The 27,009-nt window shown below is 45.3% G+C and overlaps 1 protein-coding gene across 1 annotated transcript in view; it reads right to left on the reverse strand.

Moving 5' to 3' along the window:
• Positions 1 to 27,009, reverse strand: part of LOC137432951 (sorbin and SH3 domain-containing protein 1) — a 446,359-nt gene that overhangs the window by 296,989 nt on the left and 122,361 nt on the right. The window contains exons 5-7 of the mRNA XM_078783773.1: positions 9,377 to 9,409; positions 3,793 to 3,962; positions 1,491 to 1,554 (exon numbers count right to left, since the gene is read on the reverse strand). Coding sequence (XP_078639899.1) covers positions 1,491 to 1,554; positions 3,793 to 3,962; positions 9,377 to 9,409 — 267 coding nt within the window. The remainder of the gene's footprint in view (positions 1 to 1,490; positions 1,555 to 3,792; positions 3,963 to 9,376; positions 9,410 to 27,009) is intronic.

The following is a 27,009-nucleotide window of genomic DNA, read 5'->3' on the forward strand; positions in this document are numbered from 1 at the left end:
TATCAATCAACATAAGCACCAGCCAATAAGTCTATCAATCAACATAAGCACCAGCCAATAAGTCTATCAATGAACATAAGCACCAGCCAATAAGTCTATCAATGAACATAAGCACCAGCCAATAAGTCTATCAATGAACATAAGTACCAGCCAATAAGTATCAATGAACATAAGCACCAGCCAATATGTCTATCAATCAACATAAGCACCAGCCAATAAGTATATCAATCAACATAAGCACCAGCCAATAAGTCTATCAATGAACATAAGCACCAGCCAATAAGTCTATCAATGAACATAAGCACCAGCCAATAAGTCTATCAATGAACATAAGCACCAGCCAATAAGTCTATCAATGAACATAAGCACCAGCCAATAAGTCTATCAATGAACATAAGTACCAGCCAATAAGTATCAATGAACATAAGCACCAGCCAATAAGTCTATCAATGAACATAAGTACCAGCCAATAAGTCTATCAATGAACATAAGCACCAGCCAATAAGTCTATCAATGAACATAAGCACCAGCCAATAAGTCTATCAATGAACATAAGCACCAGCCAATAAGTCTATCAATGAACATAAGCACCAGCCAATAAGTCTATCAATGAACATAAGCACCAGCCAATAAGTCTATCAATGAACATAAGTACCAGCCAATAAGTATCAATGAACATAAGCACCAGCCAATAAGTCTATCAATGAACATAAGCACCAGCCAATAAGTCTATCAATGAACATAAGTACCAGCCAATAAGTATCAATGAACATAAGCACCAGCCAATAAGTCTATCAATGAACATAAGCACAAGCCAATAAGTATCAATGAACATAAGTACCAGCCAATAAGTCTATCAATGAACATAAGTACCAGCCAATAAGTCTATCAATGAACATAAGCACCAGCCAATAAGTCTATCAGTGAAGATAAGCACCAGCCAATAAGTCTATCAATGAACATAAGTATCAGCCAGTAAGTCTATCAATGAACATAAGCACCAGCCAATAAGTCTATCAATGAACATAAGCACCAGCCAATAAGTCTATCAATGAACATAAGTACCAGCCAATAAGTATCAATGAACATAAGCACCAGCCAATAAGTCTATCAATGAACATAAGCACCAGCCAATAAGTCTATCAATGAACATAAGCACCAGCCAATAAGTCTATCAATGAACATAAGCACCAGCCAATAAGTCTATCAATGAACATAAGCACCAGCCAATAAGTCTATCCATGAACATAAGCACCAGCCAATAAGTCTATCAATGAACATAAGCACCAGCCAATAAGTCTATCCATGAACATAAGCACCAGCCAATAAGTCTATCAATGAACATAAGCACCAGCCAATAAGTCTATCAATGAACATAAGCACCAGCCAATAAGTCCTTGTCAATTCCACACGTTGACTTCATAATATACCACCAAGGACGCGGCGAGGCCACATGGCACCAGCTAACAAGTGTTTTATTGTCATGTTACCTTTGTTCACCTTGTGGATCTGCTTGAACATGGTCTTGTACCAATCCTTGGACCTCTCTCCTCTCTAGGGCACACACACAGTTGTGTCTTCTGAGATTTGGAACCAAACAGTTTGGATGATTAATGCCCTGCACATCAAAGGCCTCCCCATTTTGTGCAAATTTCGTGTGAAATTTCGACATTTGCATACATTATTAATCCATATCCTCTTGTAATGCTGTATGTTTTAGTCGAGGTGGCATCGCAATGATATACAGTAGATTCATTATAATTTCGGTGGCTAAAAATGGCAACCATTAATAATGTGGGCAAGATGCTCCCGGATGTGCGGATACGCATACAGTCCTTTTGGTTAGTAGAATGAACATTTTCCATTTGATATTTCCCTCTATACCAGTCGAGAGCCCTCCTGTGGGGAAGTTCCACATACGGAACATGTAAAACCAAAACAGGAGGTTATTCCAAACAAGGGGAGATGATTGATCCTGCCAGGGACATCTTGCCACATCTTCCTCTACCTTAGTGCATCTAACTTCATTACCTCCGCCACCAAAGGTGGATGGAGGTTATGATTTCACCCCTGTCTGTTTGTCTGTCCGTTTGTCTGTCCGTTTGTCTGTGAACAAAATGTCTCAAAAAGTTGTGGACGGATTCGGACGAAATTTGGCAGGGATGTAGCGTATGTGACAAGGACGAAATGATTATATTTTGGTGAAGATCCGGATCTGGATCCGGCTCCTAGAATTTTAAAAGTGATTCTTCAACATTGGGAGATCCGGTCAAAAACGATACATAGCAGGATATCTCAAAACGTTGTGGACGGATTCGGACGAAATTTGGCAGGGATGTAGCGTATGTGACAAGGACGAAATGATTATATTTTGGTGAAGATCCGGATCTGGATCCGGCTCCTAGAATTTTAAAAGTGATTCTTCACCATTGGGACATCGGGCCAAAAACGGTACATAGCAGGATATCTCAAAACGTTGTGGACGGATTTGGACTAAACTTGGTGGACAGGTTGTGTGTCTGACAAGGACGATTCGATTCAATTTCGGTGAAGATCTGAATATGGATTCGGATATGAGAAGTATTTAATTTTTAAGTGATTCTTCACCATTGGGAGATCGGGCCAAAAATTATATATAGCAGGATATCTCAAAACGTTGTGGACGGATTTGGACGAAACTTGGTGGATCGGTTGTGTGTCTGACAAGGACGATTCGATCCAATTTTGGTGAAGATCTGAATATGGATTCGGATATGATAATTATTTCATTTTAAAGTTATTCTTCACCATTGGGAGATCGGGCCATAAATTATATATAGCAGGATATCTCAAAACGTTGTGGACGGATTTGGACGAAACTTGGTGGATCGGTTGGGTGTCTGACAAGGACGATTCGATCCAATTTTGGTGAAGATCTGAATATGGATTCGGATATGATAATTATTTCATTTTAAAGTTATTCTTCACCATTGGGAGATCGGGCCATAAATTATATATAGCAGGATATCTCAAAACGTTGTGGACGGATTTGGACGAAACTTGGTGGATCGGTTGGGTGTCTGACAAGGACGATTCGATCCAATTTTGGTGAAGATCTGAATATGGATTCGGATATGATAATTATTTCATTTTAAAGTTATTCTTCACCATTGGGAGATCGGGCCATAAATTATATATAGCAGGATATCTCAAAACGTTGTGGACGGATTTGGACGAAACTTGGTAGACAGGTTGTGTGTCTGACAAGGACGATTCGATTAGATTTTGGAGATCCAGCTAGTAAAATTTTTTAAGTGATTCTTCACCATTGGGAGATCGGGCCAAAAACGATACATAGCAGGATATCTCAAAAAGTTATAGATGGATTTGGACAAAACTTGTTGGACGGGTTGTGTGTGTGACAAGGAAGAATTAATTCAATTTTGGTGAAGATCCAGATCCGGATCCGGCTCGTATAATTTTTTAAGTGATTCTTCACCATTGGGAGATCGGGCCAAAAACGATACATAGCAGGATATCTCAAAAAGTTATGGATGGATTTGGACAAAACTTGTTGGACAGGTTGCGTGTGTGACAAGGACGATTCGATTCAATTTTGGTGAGGATCCGGATCCGGATCTCGCTAGTATAATTTTTATGTGATTCTTCACCATTGAGTGATGTGGCCAACCAGGCGGAGGTATGCTCTCTACTGAGTGCCGTTCTAGTTTTGATATGCAGTATAATTTTGTACAATTTCCATTCTGTGCACATCCCCTCCATTAAGTGATGGGTGCATTCATGTACACTAACCGAGCGACCATAGAGAGGGATGGTGGCCTCATCATTGGGTCCGACGTCCGAGGCAGAAGATGAGCGTGCGACGTTCAAATAAGTTTTCTGGTCCGTACTCGAAGCTGTTGATTCCGGCGGCTGAGAAGCAGCTGTTGATTCTCGCTGTTCCGCTTCAGGCCATGCAGGTTCTAGGCCATTGGGAAAAGAAAGATACAGCAGGAATGAAAATATTGATCCTCGACGCAGCTCGTCTGGTTAAAAAGACATGACCTGTGTGAAGAGTAAACCACATTATTATTACTTTCACTCAGCACGATTAAAATCATTGGGAGGAAGAGCATGCTTCATCCATCACACACTCGATCTTAGCCACAAACGTGCAAATTGGGCCAATCAGTAGTTAATATAAGGTTAGTAAATCATGATGTTACTTTGATTTTTATGTCTTGTATTAAAAAAAAGTTTTTATTTTTTAAAAAGTTTTTATTTTATAAAAAGTTTTTTTTTTTAGTCCCCATACCCCCTCTGGAAAGTACCAGATGAATGGTGACTAGCTGTGAACGTTTACAAAATTGAACAGAACACCACTATTGAAGGATGTTGACAAAGCATCCCTGCATCATTTCGTGTGTTGGGCAGGGGACCGGCTCACAACGCCCTACTTTTTTCAAAAGGTGGCATGGATTCGGACCTGAACCAAAAGCTAATCGGCTTCTTCTTATCACACACCCAACTCATCCACCAAGTCTCATCTGAACCCGTCCATAGCTTTTTGAGATATCATGCTATATATCATTGTTGCTATGTATCATGCGATATCCCAGTGTGTACCCCGATTTAGAATAGGTACACCGTATCCCTGCGCATCGTAAGAGCGTGACCAAGGGTTGGCGTCAGGAAGGGCATCCGGCCATAAAAACATTGCCTCAAACAGGGAACCATGATTGTCATGGGGCCCGCAAGGCTAACCCCCACTCTGGCGGGGAAAATGGCCTTAAAACGATCATTCATTCATTCTATATATCATTGTTGCCCTATCTCTCAACGGTGAAGAATCACTTTAAAATTCTCATAAGATCCAGATCTTTCACAAAAATCTAATAATTTAGTTTGTGTCACACACCCAACCTGTCCACCAATTTTCGGCCGAATCCATGCACAACTTTTTGAGATATCCTGTACACAGAGAGACAAACAAACAAACAAGAAAGACGTCAAGCAAAGCTCGATACTTGCAAAATCCACCCATCCCCAAAATAGAAAGTTGCCATGGAATCATCAAATTATCCATGTCATTAAGATTAAAATTGACGATCTTAATCAAAGCTCGGGTCAATCGGATGAACATTTATTATTTTTCAGATGAAAATTGATATTAGAAATTTGACCTTTGACCTTTTGACCTCAAAATAGTTGGTTTCCCAATTTAGTGACTCAATATGCAAATGCTCTTCAACTTTCAATTCAATCGGATGAAAAATGACAATTTTGTAGGTTTGACCCCACCATGACCTTTGACCTCAAAATCAATAGGCTTCTTCTTTATGACCAACTCAATCATTTGGTGAAGTTTCGTGAAGATCGGTTTAAAAATTGTGACCTGTAGGAGATTGACTGACAAACAGACAGCAGTGAAAACATAACCTCAATCCACCTTTGGTGGCGGAGGTAATAACAAGCAAGTAAAGAATCAATGTCTCCCTTTTCATATTCAACGCATGAACAATTGTCCACATTGCAGTGCACATTGAAGGGGGTGTGTAATAATGAATGCTGCACATTTGAAGATCTCCATCACCAGCATGGGAATAAGTGCTTCTGCCAGTGCTGGTCACTGCAGTTACTGTCCTTAAAGAAAGGCAAAATCTTTATAAAATTTATAAAAATATATAAAAAAATATATAAATATATAAAAAATATAAAAATATATAAAAATATATAAAAAAATATAAAAATATATAAAATATATATAAATATATTAAAATATATAAAAATATATAAATATATAAAAATATATAAAAAAATATAAAAATATATAAAATATATAAAAATATATCTAAATATATAAAATATATAAAAATATATAAAAATATATAAAAAAATATATAAAATATAAAAAAATATATAAAAATATATAAAATATATAAAATATATATAAAATATATAAAAATATATAAATATATATATAAATATATAAAATATATAAAAATATATAAAAATATATAAAATATATAAAAATATATAAATATATATATAAATATATAAAATTATATAAAAATATATATAAATATATAAAATATATAAAAATATATATAAAATATATAAAAATATACAAAAATATATATAAATATATAAAAATATATTAAAATATATAAAAAAACATATAAATATATAAAAATACATAAAAATATATAAAAATATAAAAAATATATATAAATATATAAAATTATAAAAATATATATAAATATATATAAATATATAAAAAAATATAAAAATATATAAAAATATATAAAATATATAAAATATATAAAATATATATAAATATATATATATAAAAATATATAAAATACATAAAAAAATATATAAATATATAAAATATATAAAATATATATATAAATATATTAAATATATACAAATATATTAAAAATATATAAAATATATCTTGCAAAATGCGTAAATACAGTACTGCCGATGTCAGCATGGAACCATAAATTCGATATCCACATTTAGATTTGCAGAAGCTCAAGGAGAGGATAATTTTACAGGCAGCCTCCAATGGTGCTCCTGGAAAATGCTAGGAAATAGATGCAAATCCATGCTGATTATTCTTGGAAATTTGCTTCTTGTAGAGTGAAGGAATCAGATTTCCCACTGGAGCATCACGACTCAGAGATTTCATGAGTCGACCTCGGCAGTTAAAGTCTGAAGGGTTCAAATGAGGCAAACATAATACTTCCAAGTTGCTGGAAATAGCAACTTGAGGCCACAGCACCAACCAAAAGGACTCCTCTTGCAAAATATATCAACAGGGATCTTTACTGCACATGTTTCAGTTGGGCTAGATGGCATAATCTCTTCACCGAAGCGTGGCATGCGGTGTCCCATGCTTCACCGAAGCACGTATAACCTATTCGCCGAAGCACTGATCCACATGACGATTGGAGTGGGAAAAATTCTGGGGAAAAAAAATTACACCCAAAATTATACAGCAGTTGTCAGCTATCATATCTCATTACTCAGAAATTCCATTATCTCCCTGAAAAACTGTGGTTACACGTCAGTGCTTCGATCTTCTTTGATCCAATTGGGCATGAGCACTCGGAGCTTACCATTCCACAGCATATGTTCTGCATAAGAGCAGTTGTTATTTTCTTTAAAGAAGAGGAAGTTTATTTTTCATCCTTCATGAGGTTTTGGGTGGCAGAACCCATGATGCTCTGTTTGGTTAGTGTTTGGACCAAAAAAAACGGTGTTTGCAGAAACAAGATAAATGTCGCCATGAGATACGCTGACAACATCTGGCTCTTTGTTTTGTGTTCAACAGAAGCAAACGATGTTTATGACAATTCTGTAAGATTTAAAACCCTGAGAGGCAAAGCACACGTCAATATAATGTGTTAAGAACATTGTTAATGGCAGGCAAACTGCAGCAATTGCTTGTTAAATCAACACAGTGTACCGAACACGGAGTTAGGCAGTCGGTTGCACCAAATCTCATGAAAAGTCTCAGATTTGTATCATCCACACAAGAGCATCTTAAGGCCTACTCAATCTTACAGTGTATTCACAAAGTATTCAGACCCCTTCACTTTTTTCACATTTTGTTATGTTGCAGCCTTATGTTGAAATCGTTTAAATTCATTTTTTCCCTCATCAATCTGCACTCAATCAATGATAATGACAAAGAGAAAACAGGATTTTAGAAAGTTTTCCAAATTTATTAAAAATAAAAAACTGAAATATTAAATTGACATAAGTATTCACACCCTTTGTTATGACACTTGGAATTTAGCTCAGGTGCCTCCCATTTCTCTTGATCATCTTTGACATGTTTCTACACCTTGATTGGAGTCCACCTGTGATAAATTCAATTGATTGGACATGATTTGGAAAGGCACACACCTGTCTATATAAGGTCTCACAGCTGACAATGCATATCAGAGCAAAAACCAAGCCATGAGGTCGAAGGAACTGCCTGCAGAGCTCAGAGACAGGATTGTGTCGAGGCACAGATTTGGGGAAGCCTACAAAAAAATTTCTGCTGCATTGAAGGTTCCCAAGAGCACAGTGGCGTACATAATTCTTAAATGGAAGAAGTTTGGAACAACCAGGACTCTTCCTAGAGCTGGCCGCCCGGCCAACCTGAGCAATCGGGGGAGAAGGGCCTTGGTAAGAGAGGTGACCAAGAACCCGATGGTCACTCTGACTGAGCTCCAGAGATCCGGTGTGGAGATGGGAGAAACTTCCAGAAGGACAACCATCACTGCACACTCCACCGATCTGGGCTTTATGGCAGAGTGGCCAGACGGAAGCCTCTCCTTCGTGAAAGACACATGAGAGCCCGCTTGGAGTTTGCAAAAAAAGCACCTAAAGGACTCTCAGACTGTGAGAAACAAGATTCTGTGGTCTGATGAAACCGAGATTGAACTGTTTGGCTTCCGTTTGGCCACTCTGCCATAAAGCCCAGATCGGTGGAGTGTTGCAGTGATGGTTGTCCTTCTGGAAGTTTCTCCCATCTCCACACAGGATCTCTGGAGCTCAGCCAGAGTGACCATCGGGTTCTTGGTCACCTCTCTTACCAAGGCCCCTCTCCCCCGATTGCTCAGTTTGGCCGGGCGGCCAGCTCTAGGAAGAGTCCTGGTTGTTCCAAACTTCTTCCATTTAAGAACTATGGAGGCCACTGTGCTCTTGGGAACCTTCAATGCAGCAGAATTTTTTTGTAGGCTTCCCCAGATCTGTGCCTCAACGCAATCTTGTCTCTGAGCTCTGCAGGCAGTTCCTTCGACCTCATGGCTTGGTTTTTGCTCTGATATGCATTGTCAGCTGTGAGACCTTATATAGACAGGTGTGCTGGTGTGTGCCTGTCCAAATCATGTCCAATCATTTGAATTTACCACCGGTGGATTCCAATCAAGGTGTGGAAACATCTCAAAGATGATCAAGAGAAATGGGAGGCACTCGAGCTAAATATCAAGTGTCATAGCAAAGGGTCTGAATACTTATGTGAATGTGATATTTCAGTTTTTTATTTTTAATAAATTGGCAAAACTTTCTAAAATCCTGTTTTCTCTTTGTCATTATGGGGTATTGATTGTAGATTGATGAGGGAAAAAATGAATTTAAACGATTTCAGCATAAGGCTGCAACATAACAAAATGTGAAAAAAGTGAAGGGGTCTGAATACTTTCTGAATGCACTGTAGGTCTACTTCAGGTTTATACTTCAAAGGTTAATCTTAACGCCTACTTAATCTTAGGTCTACTGAAGGTTAATACTGAGGTTAATCTTAAGGCCTACTTAACATTAGGCCTACTGCAGGTTAATACTTAGGTTAATTGTATCAGAAGGCTGGAGCTAGAAAACGTAACATCAGAAGGCCTACCTGCAAGGCAATGGGCCCTCTGCCTCTGCTGTTCTGTAAGAGCAAGGACAGTGAAGGCATGGAAAGTGTGGGTCCGGTGATCGGGTAACTTTGAGATATAAAACAGGAGGTGATTCAAATAAATAGGATAATGAAACTAAATGTTGAGCTGTTTCGCATCTCAGTTTTGAATAGCTGGTGTCAACGCAGTTTTCTAGCTCCAGCCTGATATGTCTGACAGTCTCTAGCCTTGTGCCATCTTTCCGATGAAACAAATGTTCTCCTTTGTCATGTTTTAAAGGGACACTCAGTTGCATTACATTTCCATCACGCGGAATGAAGCACCGTCCGATTAATCCTATTCAAAAATAATGAAAGCAAACGCAGCTAGCTGTTCCAGCCGACCCATGCCGCGTCACCACAGGCCTTTCATGACCCCAACAAAGGGAACTGACGAGTGCGGTGTCACCTGTTGTGTCTATAATAGGGTGGAACTGGTACGACTCGATATTCGACGAGGACATGAAAGTGGACAAACATCAAACTTGTGTATATACACGTTATTGTAAAATGGTGGTCGCCACGTCTTAATGATTTTATGCGGTCCTTCTTCTTGATCATTCATCTCCCGCAAGAAAGCATGATTACGACTCGAGGAACCTTATTCAAAGCTCAATTCAGGTTCTATTATTCAACTACCAGCAACTACGAGCTACCAGCAATGTTTGCTCCATGCTATACATCCCAATATCTTTTGGAGAGATTAGAGAATTGTCAACAGCACCCTGGAAACTGTTGGGAAAACAACAACAAATCACCCAGTATAACCCAGGCCAAGTGACTGCCCTTTGGCAGAACCCCAGACAACAACAAAGTAACAACAATAACAAAGGTCAGAATTTAATGTAACTTCACTAGTGTTACGTATTACCTCCACAAACCCCGGTTACGGTGCACCTCAGAGTCTGGAGCGGGAACACGGCAGAAAGATTTGTTATTTTGTGTTTTCTAATAAACCATGGTAAAACCACACCAATGCAATTGTAGAACAAAACAACTAATTGTATTAAGAACTCTCACATACACAATAATAACACTATTGAAGAAAGTACAATGAAAATGTCACTTGCATCAAATGAACAATACATATGATGGTACTGTGGCGGGCACAAGGGACAATAATTCCACGCACCAATGGGTGGCGCGAGCGTCCAGGCGGGGAACGAAAATGCATGCCCTGCCTTTCGACCGATCGGCCACGCCCGGGGGCAAGGCGTGGCCTCGGGACATATATGCGGGCTCTAAGCTCGAGCCCGCCCAGTGCTGAAGTGCGAGCTCTTAATAAAGACTCTTTGTTTGTACCAACGCGTTGTGGCCTACCTCTCTGGCAATCGAGTCGTGTGTGCACAGCACCACAGTACCATTATTCCCCAATTCTCTCAAAGCAAGGAACTCATGATACGCAAATGTGAGTGGAATGTAACATTCCCCAAAGTCTGTGCACAGATCTCCACGCTGGTTGAAGATCGAGGTCGTGCAGAACGGCAAATCAATAGGCAGGTATTAGCGCGACTGTGGATGAGGAGTTACGAGATGAGAGGTCGATATGGGAATTGAGCCGATAGGTAAACGAGCGGCAATCAACACGATGAGGTCGATATGGAAATCCCAACCGCAAAACAAGATGCCCCAAGCGGACAGCCTCTTCTTCTTCGAGGACAAAATGGTGTATTGGCCCATAATGGAGGCGCTTGATTTCTCCACCGATGACTCACACTTGGTAATAAAACCTGAGCCGCAGGTTTAATTGCCCTCGCAATATATGATGATGTCGCGGACAATCCCTTTCACGGGAATCCTCAAATCCTTTGTGACCAATGTCAAAAAAGTCCGCTCACAGCCTCGATGCGATTCATGCCTGTATCTCTCTCCTAGCCGTTCTCCTCCTCCTCCTCCTCCTTCCGGTTCTTTGCCGCATTTTTCTTTTTCCTCCACAAACATTTATTTCTACTTTTTACAAAGTCATCTCCATTTCACGCAAAAATCTTAACAACATTACCTGAAACTAAAAAAATCCTACAAGTATATAATAACAACAAAGGTGGAGGTGACGGATCTGTAACACTAGCTAGTTTAGTGCCGGCTTTGTCTGTGCTCCCTTCACACTTGTATCATTGAATTTATCATATCTGGCACTCATTTTGCCATTTTGTTGCTCTTGCAGTTTTATTGCTCCACAGAGATCACACGCCACATTATACACTACATGACCAAAAGTATGCGGACACCCCTTCTAATTAGTGGATTTGGATATTTCAGCCACACCCATTGCTGACAGGTATATAATTATAATCAAGCACACAGCCATGCAATCTCCATAGACAAACATTGGCAGTAGAATGGAGGCGCTCAACGTGGCACCATCATAGGATGCCACTTTTCCAACAAGTCAGTTAGTCAAATTTCTGCCCTGCTATAGCTGCCCCGGTCAACTGTAAGTGCTGTTATTGTGAAGTGGAAACATCTCGGAGCAACAACAGCTCAGCCACGAAGTGGTAGGCCACACAAGCTCACATAAAGGGACCGCTGAGTGCTGAAGCACGTAGCACGTAAAAATCATCTGTCCTCGGTTGCAACACTCACTACCAATTTCCAAACTGCCTCTAGAAGCAAGGTCAGCACAACAACTGTTCATCGGGAGCTTCATGAAATGGGTTTCCATGGCCGAGCAGCCGCACACAAGCCTAAGATCACCATGCGCAATGCTAAGCGTCGGCTGGAGTGGTGTAAAGCTCGCCACCATTGGACTCTGGAGCAGTGGAAACATGTTCTCTGGAGTGATAAATCACACTTCACCATCTGGCAATCCGACAGAGGAATCTGGGTTTAGTGGATGCCAGGAGAACGCTACCTGCCCGAATGTAAAGTGCCAACTGTAAAGTTTGGTGGAGGAGGAATCATGGTCTGAGGCTGTTTTTCATGGTTCGGGCTCGGCCCCTTAGTTCCAGTGAAGGGAAATATTAACGCTACAGCATACAATGACATTCTAGACGATTGTGTGATTCCAACTTTGTGGCAACAGTTTGGGGAAGGCCCTTTCCTGTTTCAGCATGACAATGTTCCCGTGCACAAAGCGAGGTTCATACAGAAATGGTTTGTCGAGATCGGTGTGGAAGAACTTAACTGGCCTGCACAGAGCCCTGACCTCAACCCCATCGAACACCTTTGGGATGAATTTGGATGCCGACTGCGAGCCAGGCCTAATTGCCCAACATCAGTGCCGACCTCACTAATGCTCTTGCTGCTGAATGGAAGCAAATCCCCACAGCAATGTTCCGACATCTTGTGGAAAGCCTTCCCAGAGAGTGGAGGCTGTTATCGCAGCAAAGGGGGGGGGGGGGGGACCAACTCCATATTAATGCCCATGATTTTGGAATGAAATGTGTGATGTGCGGGTGTCCGCATACTTTTGGTCATGTCGTGTATCATTCAGGGATTATAGAAAATCCAAAAGGATTGAAAGTTCTTACAAAGCGGTCAGAATGTGTTAGTTGTATGAGTGAAATGAAGGGCCAAAACAAACCAGGAACCTAACATGGTTATCCTAGCTTATTACCTTTGGGATGGGAAAGTTTGTTGTATTCAATGTGTGCATGTGTGTGTTTCTACAGATAAGCTTTAATATACAACCATTTGGGTAGCATACTCAAATATAGCAACCCCGATGTGTGGAAGAGGTCACCTCAACAAATACCTGGGACTATGCATTGTCAAATGCTCTGTCCTGTTGGGTATTCTACAAGCAAAAGTGCCCGTCCCCAGTGATGGGAAATGTGGATGGGCATTTCAAATCCCATCACTACCAACATCCTTCCTTCCCACTTCCCAATGACTTTCAAGGCTTCTTCTGGACCTGCTCATGTGAACGAAAGCCTTGGTCCGACCGCCTTTTTTGCCTCCATCTAATTAATCTATGTTCAAGTCCTCGGGTTTCTGGATTTTAAAACGTTGCCAGTGAAAGAAGAAGATGACGTAGTGTGTGGACGTACATGGAAACACTCCGCTGGGGCCTGTATCAATAACAGTGTCACTACTTTATTTAAAAAAAACAACACTAAACATGAGAAATATGCATGATAAAAGAATGCTGGACTTAATCATCGAGGCTTGTAGAAGAGCAAGAACACAGAACAGACAATGACGTTCATGGAAGCAATGTTTTTAATGATTTGTTTTTTATTGCTGGGACTGTGAGAAAGTGTGCTTCTGTCTGACAAGGTCAGGTGGAAATGTCACTCAGGCAGCCGGAAGTGGAGGAACTATATTCCACACGAGAGGAAGCTGACACCCGAATGATCATGCACTGCCTTCATATTTCCTCACATTCACCACATGACCCTACTATCCTCATCACAACTATCGGGGACGCCTCTTCGCAGTGGTTGCTGAAGTCGCAAGTCAAGTTTTCCCCATTCTTCCCTGCTGCCCGGATTCGTCAGGGAAGTGCGGTCATGGTCAGAGAGCCGATTGGTCCCCATGAACTGGCCCTTTCCCTCTTCTCTCTCTCTCTCTCTTACTCCCTAACTTTGCCGTGGCTCTGACCTCGTGAAGTTAGGGGTACACCATCCTGGATGTGGGGGATATCTGGGTCGCTCCTGGGAGATCGATCGGCTATCTCCGTGCTGCAGGCTTGTTCGAGAGAACTGTCCGGGGCTATATGACAACAACAATAACATCAACAACTGTCCTCGTATCGCCAAATACTGATGTGTTTGTTCTGCTGATCTGCTTTGCACAGAAAGTAAAACAACGTGTGCTGTTTAATCCAGGAGTTGGGAACAAGAAACAAGAGACGCAAGTTATTGCTGATATTGGAGACGAGATGTGGTCAGCACTGCCGGCACCACATGCATTGTCCGAGTCTGACACGACAAGTGCGTTTCCTCGCAAAAGGGAAACTTCTGCCCTTGAAGACGCCACAGAAGCATCCAGAACATGTCGATGCCTTTCTTGAACTGGGACTCTTACCTGATGTAGAAGACAATGTATTCAACAAGATAGAGAGTTTCACTTGTATCCTGTACAACAGTTCTTCAGCTTTGGACATCAACCAAAGGAGGTTCGAGCAGGTTCTGCAGAGGTTCACTCCCAAACCTTCACTCCCAAGCCAGGAAAGACATAGTCAACCTGCAATGTAGTTGAACTCAGCACTCTCCCACCATGCAGAGCATCACTAAGAATACATATTACAAGGGGAAACTACCAGAGCTTGATCTGGCACAAATGAGATTAAGCGACTCCAGATCTATCAATGCCAAGTGGGCATGGGTGGCACATCGATGATGAGAGACTTGAATACAAGTGGACAGACGATGACTTGTTGCCAAAGTCATCTTGTTGACAAGTTGACATGTTGACAAGGTGGAGAAGTTTTTGTCAAACCTCGACTCTGATTCTGCAACTGGACCAGACGGCATCAGCCCACGGGTCCTAAAATCCTGCTCTGCCGCTCTATCTCACCCTCTCTCTGTTCTTTTCACCCTCTCTTTTGCTCAAGGTCATCTAGCTGCCAGCATCTTGGAAATCAGCAAACATTAGCGCCTTACACAAAAAAGGTGCAAAAACAGATCCTTGCAACGACAGACAAATCAGCCTGCTTCCAATTATCAGCAAAGTCATGTAATCCATCATTGCTTCGGATATCAAATTCTCCCTCTTCTCCAATGGCTTGATCTCTGATCATCAATTTGGATTCAGACCAGGTCATTCTACTCTGGACATGTTGCTTCTGCTGTCTCAACAATGGATGGAGGTCCTCAATGCCAAACAGGAAATCAGAGCTGTCTCACTTGACATATCACGTACCTTCGATACGGTCTGGCACCCAGCTCTGACCACCAAACTCTCCTCCTATGGTATCCATGGAAATCTCCACTCATGGCTTGCGGACTTCCTCTCTGGTCGTAGGCAACGTGTGGCCCTGAATGGATTTCTCTCATCTCCCCTTCCTGTTCTGGCTGGAGTTCCCCAAGGTAGTGTTCTGGGCCCTGTGCTATTTCTGGTCTTCATCAATGATCTCTCCGACTCTCTGGAAAATCCCCTCTATCTCTTTGCTGATGGCTCCACGATCTGCCGCTCCATTCCTCATCCCTCAGATCGGCAGTCTGCAGCCTCATCACTCCCTGCAGACCTGGACAAAATCACAGACTGGTCAACAAGTGGAACATGTCTTTCAATCCTGACAAATCTCACACTCTTACAATGTCTCTCCGAAAGGACCGACTCGAAAACCCTCCCATCTACTTTCTCAACAATCCTCTCCAAGAAGTTCTGTCGCTCAAGCTTTTGGGTCTCACTATCTGCCATGATCTTTCTTGGGAAAACCACATTTCCAAGCTGGCCTCCAAAGCCACTCCATCATGCGAAGTCCTTCCATGGCACACCTGAGCTACTCACCACATACAAGGCTTTCATCCGCAGCTCAATGGAATACTGTTCCCACCTCTGGGCTGGTGCTCCTGCCTCACACTTAGCTCGGCTTCACGCTGTTGAAACCAAAGCTTTCAGAACCTTTGGAATCTCCTGCGATGAAGTTAACTCCGAGGGCGTTTCACTCACCGCAGGCAGGTTGGTGGTCTTTCTGTCTTCTACCGAATCCTATCCGGCCTTGCTCCCCCAGCTCTCTCTGTGCTCTGTCCCCCCCAATATTCCTTCAGGTCGCACAAGATCTGCCTGCAACCCTCTTATGGTTAAACTGCCAAAATCTCGGCTCTCTGCTCACCTTCACTCTTTCATTCCCCTTTTCTCCCACCTCTGGAACAAACTCCCCCACTCCCTTCAAATCCCACTCCTCCCTCCAGGTCTTTAAAACGGCTGTTCACCACCATCTCTTATCTTCCCCCATCCAAAACCTTGATATTTCCTACCCCCGCTGAATGAATGAAAATTCACCCCAGATCCCCTTTTGTTTTTTTTTTTTTTTTTTTGTTTGTTTTTTTTTTTTTTTTTTTTTTTTTTTTGTATACAAGATCGAGGCTCGTGAAAGAGCAAACATTAATCACACAAAAAGACAAACCGACACACAAAACACAAAAAACAAGGGGAGCGGCAGACAAGATGGGGAGAGAGGGGGGAGGACACAAAAGAGAGGGGGAAGAAGGGGAAGGACACAAACACAACATTTGAGAGCAGGGACATCGGGAGGACTTGGGGGGAGGTGGGAGAGGATTAAAACATATGAACACTGCAAGGACTCTGGGGTGAATTACCGGGGGTAGAAAAGATCAAGGTTTTCGATGGGGGAAGATAAGAGATGGTGGTGAACAGCTGTTTTAAAGACCTGGAGGGAGGAGTGGGATTGAAGGGAGTGAGGGAGTTTGTTCCAGAGGCGGGAGAAAAGGGGAATGAAAGAGTGAAGGTGAGCAGAGAGCCTAGACTTTGGCAGTTTAACCATAAGAGGGTTGCAGGCAGATCTTGTGCGACCTGAAGGAATATTGGGGGGACAGAGCACAGAGAGAGCTGGGGGAGCAAGGCCGGAGAGGAGTCGGTAGAAGACAGAAAGACCACCAACCTGCCTGCGGTGAGTGAGTGAAAGGCCCTCGGCGTTGACTACATCGCAGGAGATTCCAATGATTCTGAAAGCTTTGGCCTCAACAGCGTGAAGCCGAGCAAGGTGTGAGGCAGGAGCACCAGCCCAGAGGGGGGAACAGTATTCCATTGAGCTGCGGATGAAAGCCTTGTATGTGGTGAGGAGCTTTTTTTTTTTCTTTTTTTTTCTTTTTTTTTTAATTAAAAAATTTTTTTTTTTAAATTTAATTAAAAATTAAAAAAAAAAATTTATTTTTTAATTTTTAATTATTTTTTAATTAATTTTTTTATTTTTTAAACACTTCTTTTTTTTTGGAAATTCCAACTTCTTTGCTGGAAGTCCTTGCAGTGTCCATATGTTTTATACCTCTCCTACCTCCCACCAAGCCCTCCCCCTCCCACATTTCTCCCGATGTCCCTGCTCTCAAATGTTGTGTTTGTGTCCTTCCCCCTCTCTCCCCATCTTGTCTACCGCTCTGCTTATTTTTTTGTGTTTTATGTGTCGGTTTGACTTTTTGTGTGATTAATGTTACCTCTTTCACTAGCCTCGATCTTGTATACAAAAAAGAAAAAAAAAAGAAAAAGGAGTTGGTGGATTTGCTCGTGGATGATCCATCAATGGATCATGAGGGAGAGGAAGCAACAGTTCACGAGGAAGACGAGACTCGTGAATTTGTGAACACGGCTGATATAATGTATAATAGTTGTGATCAATAGATTATTCAACTGAGTGGCTTAATTTGTATAAAGACAAAATTTGTCCAATTGATTGTGGTGGCGGTTGAGATGTTGAATGTTGAAGTTTTGAAAGCTGGCTCTTCTGCATATATCAAATGTAAAATAAGGTCACCATGGTAACAATATGAACAATGAAAACCTCTCACATTACCGAGGTTGATAATGGCTGAACTATTATTCTCCGATGCATACAGTTTACTGTGTTTGTGTTTAAATGGAAAACGATATGCTATATGACATGATATTTCAAAACGTTGTGGACAGATTCGGACTAAAATGGGTGGATGAGTTGGTTTGGTGACAAGAACATGCCAATTCAATTTTGGTTCAGGCCCGGATCCAGATCCTGCCCATCAGTGGGATGCAAAACGTAACCACCATCTCTTATCTTCCCCCATCCAAAACCTTGATCTTTACTACCCCTGCTAATTTACCCCAGATCCACTTTTTTGAAATTCCAACTTTTTTCCTGGAAGTCCTTGCATTGTCCATATGTTTTATACCTATCCCACCTCCCCCCCAAGTCCTGTCCCTCCCACAGTTCTCTCGATGTCCCTGCTCTCAAATGTTGTGTTTGTGTCCTTCCCCCTCTCTCCCCTCTCTCCCCATCTTGTCCACCTCTCCCCTTATTTTGTGTTTTATGTGTCGGTTTGACTTTTTGTGTGATTAATGTTAGCTCTTTCACGAGCCTCGATCTTGTATACAAAAAAAACAAACAAACAAAAAAAAAAGCACCTGCTCAGCCTGGCAGAGGTATGCTCTCTACTGAGTGCTGTTCTGGTTTTCTCCCATGTTTATAGCTTTTAAAGGAAGTTGGACACACACACACACACACACACACACACACACACACACACACACACACACACACACACACACACACACACACACACACACACACACACTTCAGGAGATATTTGCAATGTCATGCAGCAAGCACTCAGAGCCTAATACGAGCAAGACTGGCTCATTTAACCATAAAGCCAGGCAGGTAAAGTAGATTTGCGACACTCTTCATTGCGAAAGCTTCTCGTCACAAGTGACAAGTGAAATTCATGAAATACAAGGAGTTAAACAAGGAAATCTGACAAAGGAGGAGGCCATCTGGCTCTTCATGCCCACACAATTCAGCCAATATCCATGCATCAATGCTTCCAGGTACCTATCCAACTCCAATCTAAACTCATCCACCATCTCATGCGCCATCACTGTTCCAGGAAGACCATTCCATGCATTAACGATCCGCTGAGTGAAAGACCTTTAGCCTCTGGTCCTATCACTGTCCATTCCACTGAAAACCTCTTCCGCTCTTATTCCCGCGATACCCTTAATTACCTTAAACATCTCCATCAGATCCTCTCTTAATTAGCTCACATGATTGACATTTGCGGGGTTTTTCTTGCTAAGAGGTGTTACTTTCAGAAAGGTGCTTCTTCACTAAAACCATGAATTTTCAGCAGACTTTATTGCTCAGCAACAGAAGGTACGGGTTGTGGTGTGTAGAGGCCTGAGGATATTCTGTTTCCAGAAATAGAGACCAGATAGAGACCATGGCCTTTCCTTTGTCATTTCCAGAATGAGGAACCTGAGGTTGAACCCTTTTCCACTCGTTAAATCTCTGAGTATTTTCTTTAGATTTTCTTGAGACATCTTTCTGCATTTCCTGCTGACACGTCGTCATTCAGAAGACTTCACTCTCGGATTATAACGTGTGATTAGAGGTAACATACCTGCACAGGCCGAGCCTTGCGCATCGCCGACAAAACACCCATCAAATTGAAAATACAACACAAGTTGTCAGCAATTTCAGGAAACGTCAAAACGTGTGAAGTATGGCGGATGCTGGTGGTCGGGTCTGTCACACCGCGATAAATTTAACCAAAGGCGGCGAAATCGTGAACGCGCATCCATTTGCACCTTCGAGGTTACAACGTGCAAAGCTGTCGAGCACCACAGATAGAAGGCAAAGCCAAGTGAGCTGAAGTCAGGAGAGACATCTCTTTCACACTCCAAATGTGCGGAGCCTCGTGAGAATTATTCACTCTTATGTTATCGCAACACCTCCTCTTTACCCAGATGATTTTGCTACATCCGTTTCATCCGACAGACAGGGTCAGGCCAACACAAACTTACACTTACGTTGGAGTGAAATTCCATTCTTCAAAAATCCTTGTTGCTAATACGATAGAGATTGAAGCACATTGAACCACCTTTAGAGGCCATTTTTCCCCGCAGAGCAGGGATTGGCCTTTTTCAGGCACCGTGGTCCCCTTTTTAAAGTAATGTTTTATGGCCGGATGGCCTTCCTGCCACCAACCCTGTTAATCTCCTCTTGCAACACACAGGGAATTACCTCAATTTGCCGACCTCGGAAGGATGACAGGCTGAGTCAACCCCCCTGGCGTTAATTCCGCGATTAACTGGGATTCTAAACCCAGGATCCGAGGATCCCAAGCCGGCACCCGAACCGCTAAGCCAACACGAGGCCCGGATTGAAACACATTGAACAGCAAAATCACAGAAGGTGAAAAGTTAACCGGTAAACAGCAGGTATGAGATATAAACAGGTTTGCTTTTGATGATATTCCCATCTGGCACTGGTCGGATAGATTAGAGGTTGTTGACCTTTTGTTTCATCCTCTGAGCTGTCTATCCTGGGTTTGAATCCTGGCCCAGGCATAACCTGCCACCCTGGTGTTTCTCCTGGTGTGTAGGTGTATTAAATCTCTCCCAACCGTTCCTGCTCCTTTACCTTTTAAGCATATATTTCGATTTTGATGATAGGTCCTTGTGTCTGGTTGCTATTACTTACAATAACTCTAGTTTATAACAAAACTAGCAGAAGTACCCAGCATTGCCAGGCGGGGGAGGGCAGGGGAACAGGGGGAGGGGGAGGGGGAGGAGGAGGGGAGGGAAGGGTGGGTAGAGGTGGAAGGGGAGCAGTCAGAAGTGGAAACTCTTTTACAGATAAATTTATATCTTAAAGGGGTGAGACGGGGGAGGGAGGGAAGGTTGAGGGGAAGAAGGGGGGAAGGGTGGGGAGAGGGGGAGGGTGGGGAGAGGGGGGGAAGGGAGAGGCAGGAGAGGAAGGGGAGTGGCTCACGTTTCTGAGTGAATGTGGCTCACGTTTCTGAGTTAAGTGTGATGTCGATAGGGAAGAAGAAGAAGCCATACTACCAAATTCGTACACTTCCAGAATTGTTTGATTTATTTGTATTCAAATGTCTGGTAATTGTTACTCCCGCCAGGGAGTAATGCATTCACCCGTGTCCATGTGTGTGTGTGTGTTCGTGTGTTTGTGAACAAGATATCTGGAAAACGTCTGAACGGATTTGGATGAAAGTTGGTGGTGTAGCGGTTACCGGTAGCATGACACAATTACCCTGCACCGGCCGATGACGCAACCGGCGAGCGGTCACGTGTCCGGACTCGCCCGGGCGTGTTGAGACTTGCCTTTACCGGGCGAACGCTTGCCTTGCATACCACGCCCCGTTGAGAGGCGTGGCTTATCTATTTGCATACCACGCCCCACCTGAGAGGCGTGGCTTTTGTGTGTTGAGTTTCTGATATATATTGCAGCCCGTTCGATGGGCTGATTCAGTGCTTTGGAGTTCGTTTGAGTGAGCTGGGAATAAATAGCTCAAAGAAACCTAATTCCTGGTGTCGTCCATTTTGTCCGATTTTATCGTGCGAGCACAGCTCCCACAATTGGTGACCCCTTTCTACAAACACGGCGATGGAGTCAGCTGTAGCTTTGAAGCTCCCGGGCTTTTGGGAATCTCACGCGGCCGTTTGGTTTGCTCAAGCGGATTCTCAATTCGCCCTGCGGAACATTACGGAGGACATGACGCGCTACCACCACGTGGTCTCCACGCTCAACGCCTCCTCCGCTTCCCGGGTTCTGAGCTTCCTACAGCACCCGCCGGACGCCGACAAATACGGCGTGCTCAAAGACCTACTCCTCGGTGCGTTTGGACTCACGGAGACTGAACGCGCACAACTACGACACCTCCCGGAGCTGGGCGAGGCCCGTCCATCTGAACGCATGGACCACATGCTTGCTCTTCTCGGTGACCACAGCCCGGACTTCCTCTTCTGCGAGCTGTTCCTCCAGCGGCTACCCGGGCAGGTACGGTTAGCTTTGGCTAACTCGCCCATCACGGACCCTCGCGCCCTGGCCAAGGAGGCCGATAAATTTTTCTCGGCCAGGTGACACGTCGGAGCGGCCGCCTGGGACCCTGAGCCGACCGAGGCAATGCCCGCGCCATGACCGGCGCCTCCACCGGCCGAGTCAGCGCCACTGGCGGCGACGGCCACCGCGACGCCCCGTCGACCGAACCCGACGCGACCGCCGGAGCCTCCACCAGAGCGGACCATGTGCTATTACCATGCCAGGTTCGGGCAGAAGGCCAGAACGTGCCGCCCACCGTGCACTTTTGGCGGGTCGGGAAACGACCAGGCCGGCGCTCGCTGCCTGCCATGAGCATCGGCCATTCAGGCAGCCTTCTGTTTATCACGGACACGGAGTCCGGGCGGCGTTTTTTGTGTGACACCGGCGCTCAGCTGAGCGTGATACCCACCTCAGTGGAGGACAAACAGGCCGCTCTTTGCGGCCCCGCTTTGGTCGCCGCAAATGGTTCCTCCATCCGCACCTTCGGTTCGCGCAGCGTCGCATTCTGCTTCGGGGGCCAGCGCTTCAGGTGGGACTTCATCACGGCGAACGTGCCCATGGCCTTGCTGGGTGCAGATTTTCTTTGCGCGCATGGGCTTTTGGTCGACGTCAAACGGCGTCGGCTCATCAACGCGGAGACCTTCAGCTCGCTCGCTTGCTCATTGAGCGGCTCCGCTCCGACCAAGCTAGCCTGCGCGCTCCCGGCCGTGGACGATTTCACCGCCTACTCACCGAGTTTCCCGCCCTCACGCAGCCGACGTTTTCGGCCGTTGCCGTCAAGCACGGCATCGAACACCACATCCAGACTAAAGGTCCACCGGTCTACGCCAGGGCTCGCTGCCTCGACCCGGCCAAACTCGCCGTAACGAAGGCGGAATTCGACGCGCTGGAGCGATTGGGAATTGTGCGGCGCTCGAATCGCGCGTGGGCCTCGCCCCTGCACATCGTGCCCAGACCGGGTGGCAGATGGCGACCATGCGGCGATGACTGCCGCCTCAACGACGCCACCACCCCCGACCGGTACCCGATACCACACATACAGGACTTTTCCGCCCGTTTGGCGGGGCGGGTGATCTTCTCCAAGGTCGACCTCATTCGGGGCTACCACCAGGTACCTGTCCGGCCGGCCGACGTTCCGAAGACGGCTGTAATTACACCTTTTGGCCTCTTCGAGTTCCTCCGAATGCCGTTCGGCCTTAAGAACGCGGCCCAGGCCTTCCAGCGGCTGATGGACAGTGTGCTGCGCGATCTCACCTTTCTGTTCGTCTACCTGGATGACATTCTCATCGCCAGCACTTCCCGGGCGGAGCACCTCGTCCACCTGCGCACGCTTTTTGAGCGCCTCGGCCAGCACGGCCTCATCATCAACCCGGCGAAATGCCAGTTTGGCGTAACGGCCGTAGACTTCCTGGGGCACCGCATCACGAAGCGCGGGGCCGTCCCGCTGCCTACCAATGTGGAGGCAGTCACAAGTTTCCCGCGCCCTCGCTCCATCAAGGCCCTACAGGAATTTTTGGGGATGGTAAATTTCTACCACCGGTTTGTGCCTCGCGCCGCCCAACTCATGCGCCCCCTGTACGAAGCCCTACGGGGCAAGCCGGCCAAGCACGTCGTCGCCTGGACCACAGAGATGGACGCGGCATTCACGGGTGCTAAGCTGGCCCTCGCCAACGCGACCATGCTGGCGCACCCGGCGCTCGACGCAACCATCGCCCTCACCACGGATGCTTCCGACTATGCGGTGGGCGCCGTGCACAAACAGTGGGTGAACGGAGCTTGGCAACCGCTGGCCTTCTTCAGCCGGCAGCTTCGCCCTAACGAGCGCAAGTATAGCGCTTTCGACCGCGAGCTCCTCGGCCTTTACCTGGCTGTTCGCCACTTCCGCCATCTTTTGGAGGGCCGCCCGTTCACGGCGTTTGTGGACCACAAACCCCTGGTCTTCGCCATGGCCAAGGTTACGGAGCCGTGGTCGCCCCGCCAGCAGCACCACCTCTCCGCCGTGTCCGAATTTACGACGGACATCCGGCACATCGCGGGCAAGGACAACGCTGTGGCCGATTGCCTCTCCCGGTCCGGTGCGAACGCCGTCCACCTGGGTGTGGACTTCGCCCGCATGGCGGCCGAACAGACCGCCGACCCCATGGTGCAAGTCCTCCGGACAGCGGACACAGGCCTGCGGTTGGCCGACGTCCCCTTTGAAGACACAGGCACAGTTCTCCTGTGCGACGTCTCCCTGGGCCAAACTCGCCCCATCGTGCCCACCGGATGGCGGCGGCACATTTTTGACGCCCTCCACGGCCTTTCCCACCCGGGCCGGAAAGCATCACAGAAGCTCGTGGCAGCGAAATTCGTCTGGCACGGGCTCCGTAAAGACATCCGCGACTGGGCCAATGCCTGTGTCGCCTGCCAGCGCGCGAAGGTCCACCGGCACACCCAGGCCCCGTTGGCACCATTCGACGTGCCCGCGTGGCACTTCGACCACGTCAATGTAGACCTGGTGGGACCCCTTCCCTCCTCGCGGGGCTTCACCCACCTCCTCACAATGGTGGACAGGACCACCAGGTGGCCGGAGGCCGTCCCGCTGGCATCAACATCATCCGCCGACGTGGCGCAGGCCTTCATTGGCACCTGGATTGCCCGTTTCGGCGCCCCCTCGGACATCTCCTCCGATAGAGGCGCGCAATTCACCTCCGAGCTTTGGGGCGCGGTCGCCCAGGCCTTGGGGGTCAAGCTTCACCGCACCACGGCCTACCACCCCCAAGCCAACGGCTTGTGCGAGCGGTTCCACCGCTCGATGAAGGCCGCTCTCAGGGCCAGCCTCCAGGACGACGGTTGGGCCGACAGGCTCCCCTGGGTCCTATTGGGCCTCCGAACGGCCCCTAAAGAGGACCTCCAGGCTTCCACTGCCGAGCTGGTCTACGGCCAGCCACTGCGCGTGCCGGGCGAATTCATCCCTGACGCCACCGGCCCCTGGTCCGCGGCTCGCCAACGCTCGGTCCTCCAGGAGATTTGCCCCTGTGCCCACGTCCCACCACGGCTGCCCCCAACCCCACGTCCCCCCAGCACTTCGCACTGCGGAGTACGTTTTTATCCGGCACGACGCACACTGGGGACCGCTCTGGCCGCCGTACGATGGACCTTTCCGGGTCCTGAAGAGGGGGTACACCATCGACATCGGCAGCAAGGCGGACCGCATCTCCGTGGACCGCCTCAAGCCGGCCCATTTGGACATCGACCAACCTCCACGGTTGGCCCTTCCTCCATGTCGGGGCCGTCCCCCGTCAACCAGGCCCCCCGCCCGACCATCCACCTCCCCGCCACCTACCACCCCCACACGAATCGTCAGGGGTCGTTTCGGCTGGGTCATCAAGACCCCCCTCAAACTGACTCTCCCGGTGCATGTTAATTCTGGGGGGGCGCGTGTAGCGGTTACCGGTAGCATGACACAATTACCCTGCACCGGCCGATGACGCAACCGGCGAGCGGTCACGTGTCCGGACTCGCCCGGGCGTGTTGAGACTTGCCTTTACCGGGCGAACGCCTGCCTTGCATACCACGCCCCGTTGAGAGGCGTGGCTTATCTATTTGCATACCACGCCCTGCCTAAGAGGCGTGGCTTTTGTGTGTTGAGTTTCTTATATATATTGCCGCCCGTTCGATGGGCTGATTCAGTGCTTTGGAGTTCGGTTGAGTGAGCTGGGAATAAATAGCTCAGAGAAACCTCATTCCTGGCGTCGTCCATTTTGTCCGATTTTATCGTGCGAGCACAGCTCCCACAGTGGGATGATTGCCCTTGGGTAAGGAAGAATTGATTAGTTTTTGGTGAAGCTCAGGATATTATTCCCGATCCAGGAATTTTTTGAAGGATTTTTTACGATTGGAAGATAGGGCTCATTTTTATTTAACATTGTGTTCTATATATTCTATATTTAACATTGTGATATGAAAATAGTTTTCATATTTGTTGTAAATGTAGTTTAAACTCGTGGTTATGCAGCGGTGTATTTTTTTTAGCAGCGTCGTCTTCAATGGTCATTTCTTTTTTCTAATAAAGACAATTTCTGTCATTTTAAAACTACCAAAGTGTGTATTAGGTTTCGCCGTTTCATAAAATGTATCGTTTGATACGTATAATGCTTTAAAAGTTTTTTTTTTTTTTTTTCTTCTTTTTTAACCTCAGAAGAGATATCAACATTTAGCTCAGCGAATGTCATTCGCGGTGTCAGTATTTGATGAGCTCATAAAGACTTAGTTCCAGATTTGTCAATGGCTGAGGTATATTAACAAACGAATAAAACAGATTTGGCAAAATTCCAACTTTTAAAAAAAAGATCGCATATTCAACCAGGGTTGTGAGAGGCTGAAGAAGAAGAAACCTCGCATGGGCTTCCCAGACCAAATAAATAATTTTGGTTCTGGCTCTGCGATTTTCAGGTTTATTACTCCCGCAAGGGAGTAACGCATTCGATCGTGTCCGTCCGTGTGTGTGTTCGTATGTTCGTGTGTTTGTGTGTTTGTGAACAAGATATCTGGAAAAGTTCTGAATGGATTTGGATGAAAGTTGGTGCTGGTGGGATGATTGCCCTTGGGATTAGGAAGAATTGATAAGTTTTTGGTGAAGCTCAGGATATTATTCCGGATCCAGGAATTTTTTTTGGAAATTTTTTTGGGAAAGATTTTTCTGTTTCACTGCATTAAAGCTTTTATTCTTATTCTTAAATGATGTTTTTCTCCTCTAATTCCGAGATATATCAAAATAAATTCTCTGACAGTTAGGGCTTACTTTCTTTTTCATTTATTGTTTTGGGGAGAGGGGATGTTAAACAAAACGTATTATTCCAACTAAACCCACGGCGGGAGTATGCGCTCTACTGAGTGGCGTTCTAGTTTTGTATTTATTTATGCGAATGTGTACTTGTACATAACTGTCATTAATTTAAAAAGGCTTCGGCACTATCGAGCGATTTTATCTTTTTTTTTTACTCCAAAAAAACAAACTTTTTTTTTTCAATTTTTTCTTTCTTTCCTAAAACACCCCCAGGCACTCACTGATGAACCTCTGAAAGTTTGATGAAGATCCGTTCAGCCATCTCTGAATAAAACGCACACACACACAGACAACTCGCATTTATATATACTCGGGCATGCCCGTACTATA

Source organism: Myxine glutinosa, chromosome 8, assembly GCF_964187855.1.
Source record: "Myxine glutinosa chromosome 8, kmMyxGlut1.1, whole genome shotgun sequence".
Classification (NCBI taxonomy): Eukaryota; Metazoa; Chordata; class Myxini; order Myxiniformes; family Myxinidae; genus Myxine; species Myxine glutinosa.